Consider the following 9,743-nt stretch of genomic DNA (forward strand, 5'->3'; position numbering starts at 1 on the left):
AAAAAAAGATGTAGTTTTGTAGGTTACTGTCCTTTCTCAACTCAAATAAAAAGCTAACATAGATAGGTTTAAGATTTATATCTAATCCAATAGCCACTGTAAATAAGCAGTCTAAAAATCTAGTACCCCTGCTTTGGTAGCAAGCCCCTTGCAAAACCCTGAAATGATCTGAAAGTGGTGATTGGCAAGCAACTATAGTATGGCAGAACAAGATTTTACTGTAATTTTGAAGATCCATTTTACACTTGCTAGCTACGCAGTTTCCCCGTAAGTGAACTAATTAGTAACATTACCCCACCTAGGTACAATAATGTCTGATATATAAACACCATTCCACAAGAATAGTTAAGTCTGTGCCTGAACTCAGATACACACACACAAGAGGAAATTCATGCATTCACAGTGTTTTTCTATTAGGCGTAATATCACCTATTAGTTATCCGCAATACTAAAATTCCCACTTAGAAGAGGTAAATTTTGTCTACATTTACCTGCTGCTGTCCTTGCTGAGCCTGTGGGGTGGTCTGTTGATTAGCTGAATTAGTTGCTGCGGCGGCAGCAGCAGCTTGCTGCTGGAAAAGACTGGCAGGGTAGACTCCCCAGGGAGTAACTCCATAATACTGGTGAGGGACCACAGCTGGGCCTAAAAATAGCAAATGAAAGGTAAAGAAAGTCTGAACTACTAAGACTCACCTCAGGCTTTCCAAATATTACATCTGACTCAATAGATACAACTGTAAAATATTAACTTAAAAGTATATTGATTCATGCTAGCTAATCATTAACTCTCTTTTTAAAGAATAGTAAACATTCTATGAGATCCTTACACCAGTCTTCTAACATAGACCTAGAGGAAGAAGCAGTGAGGGATAAAACATTAGCGAACTGAAAGGGTGAATGATTGATAGAAGGGGTTGGATTTAAGAATAGATGGGAGGATGTAGGATAGATAGAAACAATGTATGTTGTTAGAAGGGAGTAAATGGAGGGTTTGTGTGCTTAAAGTGATGAAATAGAACAGAAGGTTAGGATGTATCCCACGTTCAATGGTAAGAATGGCGCCTAGGGCGATTAACAGACTGCTGGTGTTTCAATAACTCCAAAGAAATGAACATCTATCGGTCTTCTGACAACAAAACCCAGACATTCAAGTAAACCTCCAATGCAACTTCAAAATTGTTGTTGTTTGCTTTTGTTTTGTTTTGGTTTTGTTTGAGACCAGGACTCTGTCACCCAGGCTGGAATACAATGAATCAATCTCAGCTCACTGCAGCCTTAACCTCCTGCGCTTAAGCGATCCTCCCACCTCAGCCTCCCTAGTACCTGGGACTACAGATGCATGCAACCACACCTGGTTAATTTTTTTTTTTTTTGCAGAAGTCTACGTTGCCCAGGCTGGTGTCAAACTCCTGGGCTCAAGTGATCCACCTGACCTGGCCTCCCAGACTGCTGAAACAATAGGCTTGAGCCACCACGCCTGGCCCCTATTTCTATTTTTAAAGTCACAAAGGCATTCAACACAACTACATTCAGATATTGATATGTGGAATTTTAAATTTAAGTCAACATTGAACACAAACAAAAAATACAACACCTTGACTTCTCAGACCTGCTGAGAACCTTAAAAGAAGTTAAGCATTCTCTGTAATTCCAGTACTTTGGGAGGCCGAGGTGGGCAGATCACTTTGAGGTCAGGAGTTTGAGACAGGCCAGCCTACATGGTGAAACTCCATCTCTACTAGAATAATACAAAAAAATCAGCCAGATGTGGTGGCAGATGCCTGTAATCCCAGCTACTCGGAAGGCCAAGGCAAGAGAACTGCTTGAACTCAGGAGGCAGAGGTTGCAGTGAGCCAAAATTTTGCCACTGCACTCCAGCCTGGGCAACAGAGCAAGAGTGTCTTAAAAAAACAAAACAAAACAAAACAAAACTAAGCATTCTGCTTTAATCCAAATTATCTGTTTACTTTCTTTGGCAACAAAGCATAGCTGCAGTCTGCCACATAAAGTAGGCAACAGAGATGTATGTAACAAAGTTATGCAGATAACAACCCAAGTGTGGCAGAAACCTAATCATAGAATTCTATGATGAAGCTGGTGGCAAGAAACACCAAGGACACATTTGCTAACCAGGAAATGGGCTCAAAGCCAGTTCTTCAAATCTGCTGAAACGTACCTCCAAGTTGAACTTCCTTAGTTAAAGCACAGAGTTAAATATTTACAACTTGATTCATTAACAATAACCAAGCCTTACACTGAAGTTCTGAAGAGCTGTTTCAAATATTAGAGCTATTCTGATGCAATAGCTAATTCTGGAGAAACACATACTTCGTTAAGCAAAAATACGTACATATTCTTATTTCTCCCATTTTAAGCTTCTAAAACACAAATAAGTCAAATTATATCGCTGTCCAATATAAACATGTTTTGACATTTCTAATTTGGTGTTTTCTATACTTGCGGGTTAGCAAAGATTAAGCAGCTCTGTTTACAAAGGTGCACACTGTGAAATACTACACCTGGGTACAGAATGAAGGTGTTGCTAAGAAAAGCTGTTACACTATGAACTATTTCACTATAAGAAAAGAGGTTAAGACATTTTTAACTTGTCAGAAACTGAACTGCCTAAAAGCCATGTATTCAAGCTTAAAAGAGAGTGATAGAGCCTCATACTCATTGATTAGTGTTTATAAAGCAGGGTGGTCGTGGGCAGTTAAAGAAAAAAAAATACCAGGGAAAAACACAAAGAAAGACCCTAACTGTGCCTTAGTTTCCTCACTTGTAAAATGGGTAAACACAGGTAGAGTGTTCCTTAATCAAAGTGCTTGGCACCAGAAGTGTTACCGCTTTCAGATCGTAGACTATTTGCATACACAAGAGTTATCTTGGGGATGTAACCCAAGTCTAAACACAAAGTTCATTTATGTTTCATATACATACACCTTATACACACAGTCTGGGGGTAATTCTACTTTTCCATTGAGGATGCTGAATAAATAAACTGTGTGTTGTGTGCCTGTATTTTGACTATAATCCATCATATGAGGTCAAGGTCAAGTATGGAATTTTCCACTTGTGGTGTTATGTTAGTACTCAAAAAGGTTTTGAATTTTCAGATTAGAGATGCTCAACCTGTAATAGCTGTTGGGAGTACAGATGTATCTACCTTGAACAAGTGGGGTGCAACCTGTAGTAACTGTCTCAATCCTCTCCCAAAAGCCAACAAAAGAGAACCTCTACTGGGCAAGGACCGCTATACCATCAACATTTGCATTATTCCCTAAATTTTCTCAACGGGCATTTCTACTACTATACTCTGGTCACATGGCCTAACATTAAATTAGGAGAATGGCCCAGGACAAATCACTGAGTTTCACTCATCAGGATGCCTACTTCAATTCCTGTGTGACTGACACCCTCTAAGAATACACAGACCCATAGTTTGGACAGTTAACATTTCCTGTTATTTGTGAAAGTATTAATTCATTTTCACCATGGCTCAACCAACATACACAAAAAATAAGATTCTGATCACCAAATTACCATCTCAGTGACAGCGGCAGTGTCAACCCTAGGACAAGCTCTTTGTTTTAAGTAACATAAATCAATAAAGGCAAAGACTTCTAAAAAAATTACAGAAAAGACAATTCAAGAAAGACAGCACAGGCATTCTAAATAATACAGTGAAAGATACGCATGGGCTTTGGAGTTAAACCTGGTTCAAACCCCAACTCTACAACATTTAAACTGTGTGACTTCAAATGAGATAGTTTCCTAGGTTGGGCGCAGTGGCTCACAACTGTAATCCCATCACTCTGGGAGGCTAAGGCGGGTGAATCACTTGAAGTCAGGAGTTCGAGACCAGCCTGGCCAACATGGCAAAACCCTATCTCTACTAAAAATACAAAAATTAGTCGGAAGTGGTGGTGGGCGCCTGTAGTCCCATCTATTCAGGAGGCTGAGGTGGGAGAATCACTTGAACCCTTAGAGGCAGAGACTGCACCACTGAACTCTAGCCTGGGTGACAGAGTTCTCGTTCTGTTTTTGAGACAAAGACTGTCTCAAAAAATAAAAATAAAAAAATAAGGCAGGTCTCTTGAGCCACAAATTTCTAATCATTTGACAAACTATATGGAAGAAAAGCATTCAGGACAATGCCTGACAACATTTTGTTAAGTGCTCAATAAATATTAATGATGGAGGTCATTCTCCTAGGAAGAGTTTTCTGTTTCCCCCAGAAAGGGGATGACCACAGACAGACAGACAACCCTATATTAACTATGCTCCCTTCATAACATGACAAAATGTAAACAATTTTAAAGAAAATCTAAGAAATGCTAGGCTGCATTTAAGTACATAATTGCAAATTATATGCTATATAATAAGAAGTAAAATTTCAAAGTAATATTTAGTCATGATTAACTTGACTTGAAGGGATCTTCCCCCAACGAACAACTACATTGGAAGACATTTTGTTTGTCCTAATGTTGAATTCAATCCATCATACATTTATGGCCCTACTATGATGACAGTAATTGTGGAACACAGTCAAATAACAAAGATGACTGACTGCCTTTAAAAAATCTAGTCTCAAAGGAAAGAAAAAGCACTCATAGGCTGGGCACAATGGCTCATGCCTGGAATTCCAGCACTTTGGGGGGCCAAGGCAGGAGGACTGCTTGAGCTCCGGAGTTTGATACAATACCAGCCAAGGTAACACCGGCAAGATCACCCCATCTCTACAAAAAATTTAACAATTATCCAACACCAGTATGGTGGTGCACAACAGGAGCCCTAGCTACTCAGCAGGCTGAGGTAGGAGGATCAAGTAAGCCCAAGAATTCAAGGTTACAGTGAACTGTATTCACGTCACTGCATACCAGCCTTGGCAATAAAGTAAGATCCTGTCTCCAAAAACATAACAGGAAAAAAAAGAAAACTAATGTATACATCCAGAAATAAAAACAGTGCAGTAATTAGTGATACCAAAAGAATAGGGGAACAGTTAGCAAGGAAGGTTCCTTAGAGGTGACATTGTCAGGTAGAGCACTCACAGGCAAAGAATGGGAAAAAGAGCTTATAGAGAAGACCACAGTGTCCAAAGACAGGGGCCTAAACCAACACAGTATCTGCAGCAAACTAAAATCAGATTTGTATTGCTACAATGTGTTAGCCAATGGCAGTCAATTAGAAAGGGAACTGGATGGTGCACATGTAGAGACCTGCATGAGGCATGGTGACAGAGCCCTATATGCAGTGGGTCCCAACCCTAGCTAATCAACAGAATTACCTGGAAGCTCCTTAAAAATACTGATTCCTGCCCGGCCCAGTGGCTCACACCTGTAATTCCAGCACTTTGGGAGGCCGAGGCAGGCAGATCACAAAGTCAAGAGATCAAGACCATCCTGGCCAACATGGTGAAACCCCGTCTCTATTAAAAATACAAAAATTAGCTGTGTGTGGTGGCACAGGCCTACAGTCCCAGCTACCTGGGAAGCTGAGGCAGGAGAATCACTTGAACCCAGGAGGCGGAGGTTGCAGTAAACCAAGATCGCGTCACTGCACTCCAGCCTGGCGACAGGGTGAGACTCCATCTCAAAAAAAAAAAAACAAAACAGATTCCAAGGAACAAGACACCCCCACCCCCACCACGACTCCAAGTAACTTGTAATCATCAGCCATGTTTGGTAGTCTAACTGCAGTGTGCCGTATTAGGGTAGCAAAAAGGGAAATCAAAAAAAGGTTTAAGCAGAAAGATGAAGGGGTAAGATCTAAGTTTCAAACCATTTTAACAATTTAGAGGGGAAGACAAGGTTAAAGAGTCAAGGAAATTAGAAACTCATGATACAGACCAGTAAAAGGACCTGAACTATATGATAGACTAGAGGTGGTAGGAGATCTGGGCAAAGGGAGAAAAATAAATGAGCATCTGGTAGCTCCAAGGATCAAAAATACCATACGCAAGGGGTATGTGATTAATTTGCCTTTCAACATTTTCAAGTCTGAGGGGCCTATGACACAGCTAAGGAGAGATATTAAGCTGGCAGGTAGATGACATCGAAATTCTGGAGAAATCTCCACTGGCAACATGGATTTGGAAAGAGTATAAAGAATGCACTCCCATCTCAAATGACTTTTCAGCAGGTGAGAAAATCCCTCATGCAGCAGAATGTCTCACCTAGTGTCGCTGCTGCAGCCAATCCAGCTGTGTAGGGGTCCGTCCCTGGGGGAGCAGCGCTGATGATGTATGGATTGGGGACAAACGCAGCGGGAGCTAAACCTGCTGAAAACATACCTGTCAGTAAAAACAAACTTGACTAAAACTGCAGCCCTATCAAATACCTACACAGTTTGACTATTCACACCAGACTGTAGGTGAGGAAAAAATGAAAAAAGAGAAGACAGGACAGGTTGAGAGTAAAGATAAATTTTAAAAGGTATATCCTACACGGAAGATTATAATGAAATGTTTCTATAGTCAAGTTCTACCTTTGCTAAATATTTAACTTAAAACTGTATATACAGTTTTAAATTCAGTATAATTTCTTAAAGATTATTAAAATTATAACAGACTACAATAGAGCAATTTAAAAGACTTTCATTAAAATGGGATGAAGGAAAGTATTTCTACTTAAAACAATTTTATAAAGTTTTCATGAAATCAAATGTATACTTGTAAAGTATTTATAAAGACTACCATTTACAACCCTACAATATCAGACCCAAGGACTTTATGCCTGGCCTTTATTTATTCAGGTTGGAACTAAGTATATTCTTCTATAGCATAACACATACAAGATTAACTATCTCCTTTCTGCTCAATCATGCCATTTTGACACATTAAAAAAAAAATTCTACTTCTACTTGTTTACATTTAATGCACTCTATGTCTAAGGGACCTCAAGAAGGTCCAAAGGGAAGAAATGTCCAGGTAGTACGATGAAAACGTCTCTCAAAACTTTAACAACTGCTACAGGAAAAGGGCAAAGCTACCTTAAAACTAGTAATTATGCAAGAATACTTTTATAAATTTTTTCAATACATACTTACTGGAAAATGAATTTATACTATTTGCTCATAAAATGAGAAGCTGATATATTTACAGTCTATAGAACCACAACTTATTCAATCAATGTCATCCAGCATTCAGCATGTTGAAAGAGCTAATGCTAGTCACCGCTCACTATTGGGGTAAATACTTAAATCCTGAAACAGCTGAGGTAGGGCAAGAGCTGACCACTGAAGAAATCTTATGTAGGACTACAAGGTATGTCAAAAATAATGTGGCTAGAGACAACTGGACAAAAGAAAGAAGCCATTTACTCTGTCTGAGGGATTGTGTGCACTTTTATAATCAGTCTAAATTACTGGGTTTCACCGCATCCAGTTATCCTAAAATGGCGGCCACATCTATCATGAAAAAGCTATGGGCTTAAGGACTTACCAATGTGTGGCTGATGAGCAGCTGCCAGTGCGTACTGCTGCTGCTGAGCAGCTGTCAACTGCTGGACAGCAAGCGCATTAGGTCTTTGGAACAGCTGAGGCAAGAGGAAAAACATGGTGTGGTTAGGGAAACTGGCTTAGAAAATCATTTAAAAACCTCTCTAAAAATTTCAATAAACCCTTATTTAGGCATGATACTTTAACAACAATAAATGTTCTCACACTCTACTTCATTCCCATGGGATTCTAATGTTTCATAGTTCTGTTCTCCCTGTCTCTCTTTCTTTACTTCAATTTGCTATGCCCTGGTCCCATGAGCTGACCACTTCGTATATTATATGTCCCCTGAAACACACACACACACACACACACACACACACACTTTATATATATAATATACATATGCATGCAAAAGCCCTAATGGTTATCAGTAGGTGTACAGGTCCTGCCTGATCCAAAGCAAAGTTAAAAATTAGGCAAATGTACTACAAACTGATTTGCTACATTGCCCCTAGTGCTAAATCTCCTTTCAGTGCTTTCAAGACCCCACGAATAACTGAATTAATCCTCATCTACCCACATTTTGGAGAAGAATATGAAAAGTGTTCACTTCACCCTCTGGGCTGCCACTTCCTGGGAAAATGGTATTGAATAACTTCCTTAGCTAGTAGCTTATCCTAATGAGTAAATTAGACACTTGCCCAACTTTTGGTAGCTTCAAAGTCTTCTGGGATACTGTTCTTTATATGTTGAAAATAAAACAGCAGAAATACAGCAGCTACTAACAAAACTTAGATTATGAGCTCACACCTAGCACACTTCTTAGTTCTAAAGAAAAGTTCAAAGGCTTTAACACTAAGAATGCCTTATTACTCTACCTTAATAAAAAATCAATCACTCACTCATTAATTCAACCAACATTTATGAAACAAATGATACCTGTTAGGCACTGTGCAAGAAGCTAGGGATATGACAGAGAATAAAACAATACATAATCCCCGCCCTGATGGAGATTACATTTTAGTATGAATGGTACTAGTACAAAGAAAGGGGATGCCAGTAACCTGATTTGTGGATCCCTTAATAGGCCTCTTTCCAAGGAGTGATATTGAAGACTTTAATGTTTGTTAAAATCAGACTGAACGCACTTACTGAAGGGACCTCCCTGGATAGGACCTTCAACCTACCTGCTCTTCCTACAGGATTTTTCAGCAGCTCAGCTGACATTGCTGGATGATGTGTAACAGACACTATGGATCTTGAATTACAGCTGTCCTCATAAAGAGACCTGATTGTTTCAGACATTAGGAGATAATGTCATTCTACCAACTCAGCTTAATTGTTGTCACGACTGGACTTACTCTTATCCTAGGTGGTGGAGAGATTTTAGAGATTTGGCTACCCTCTACACCTCAAACATGAAGAGGCTAATTTTAGACTAAAAGATAACAAAAAGTGAATACTTTGAACATACTATCCCATTTCACCTGTTACTTCTCTAGTCTTAATCTCTGCTTTTGGAGTATGAATGTCAAAAGTAACCATGCACCTATTTCAAAAATACTTTAGGTTTTGTTTTTTTCGAAAGTTAAAGAAAAACTTCACTGTGATGCTGGTAAAAAGGAAACAGTACTACTAAATATCAAGTCTTAAAAAGAAATGTGGGGGGGCTGGGTGCAGTGGCTCAGGTCTGTAATCCCAACACTTTGGAAAGACGAGGTGGGTGGATCACAAGGTCAGGAGTTCGAGACCAGCCTGACCAACACGGTGAAACCCCGTCTCTACTAAAAATACAAAATTAGCCAGGCATGGTGGCGCATGCCTGTAATCCCAGCTACTCAGGAGGCTAAGACAGGAGAATCGCTTGAACCTGGGAGACAGAGGTTGCAGTGAGCCAAGATCGCGCCACTGTACTCCAGCCTGGGCAACAGAGCAAGACTCCATCTCAAATAAAAAAGGGCAGGGGAACTGAATCTACTGACAGACATTATCAAAACATTTGTCTTCCAGGAAGGGAGCCAGTCAAGACTATTTGGTAATACTGTGGTTGGGTGCGGTGGCTGAGGCCAAGGCAGGAGGATCACGAGGTCAGAAGATTGAGACCATCCTGGCCAACATAGTGAAACCCCATCTCTACAAAAAATACAAAAATTAGCCAGGTATGGTGGTGCACACCTATATTCCCGGCTACTCGGGAGGCTGAGGCAGGAGAATTGCTTGAACCCAGGAGGCAGAGGTTGCAGTGAGACGAGATCATGCCACTGCACTCCATCCTGGCGACAGAGACTCCGTCAAAAAAA

General features: G+C 40.1%; 1 protein-coding gene across 10 annotated transcripts in view; it reads right to left on the reverse strand.

The window, feature by feature from the left end:
* The window catches only part of PUM1 (pumilio RNA binding family member 1), a 106,328-nt gene that overhangs the window by 11,185 nt on the left and 85,400 nt on the right, over positions 1 to 9,743 (reverse strand). For 4 of the 10 annotated variants that reach the window (XM_017527866.2, XM_017527861.2, XM_017527863.2 and 1 more), the window contains 3 exons: positions 7,445 to 7,538; positions 6,179 to 6,295; positions 492 to 643 (listed from right to left, as the gene is read on the reverse strand). In XM_017527866.2, coding sequence (XP_017383355.1) covers positions 492 to 643; positions 6,179 to 6,295; positions 7,445 to 7,538 — 363 coding nt within the window. The remainder of the gene's footprint in view (positions 1 to 491; positions 644 to 6,178; positions 6,296 to 7,444; positions 7,539 to 9,743) is intronic. The other 6 variants (XM_017527867.2, XM_017527870.2, XM_017527862.2 and 3 more) reach the window with 3 other exon arrangements.

This window comes from Cebus imitator, unplaced genomic scaffold (assembly GCF_001604975.1).
Source record: "Cebus imitator isolate Cc_AM_T3 unplaced genomic scaffold, Cebus_imitator-1.0 Scaffold51, whole genome shotgun sequence".
NCBI lineage: Eukaryota > Metazoa > Chordata > Mammalia > Primates > Cebidae > Cebus > Cebus imitator.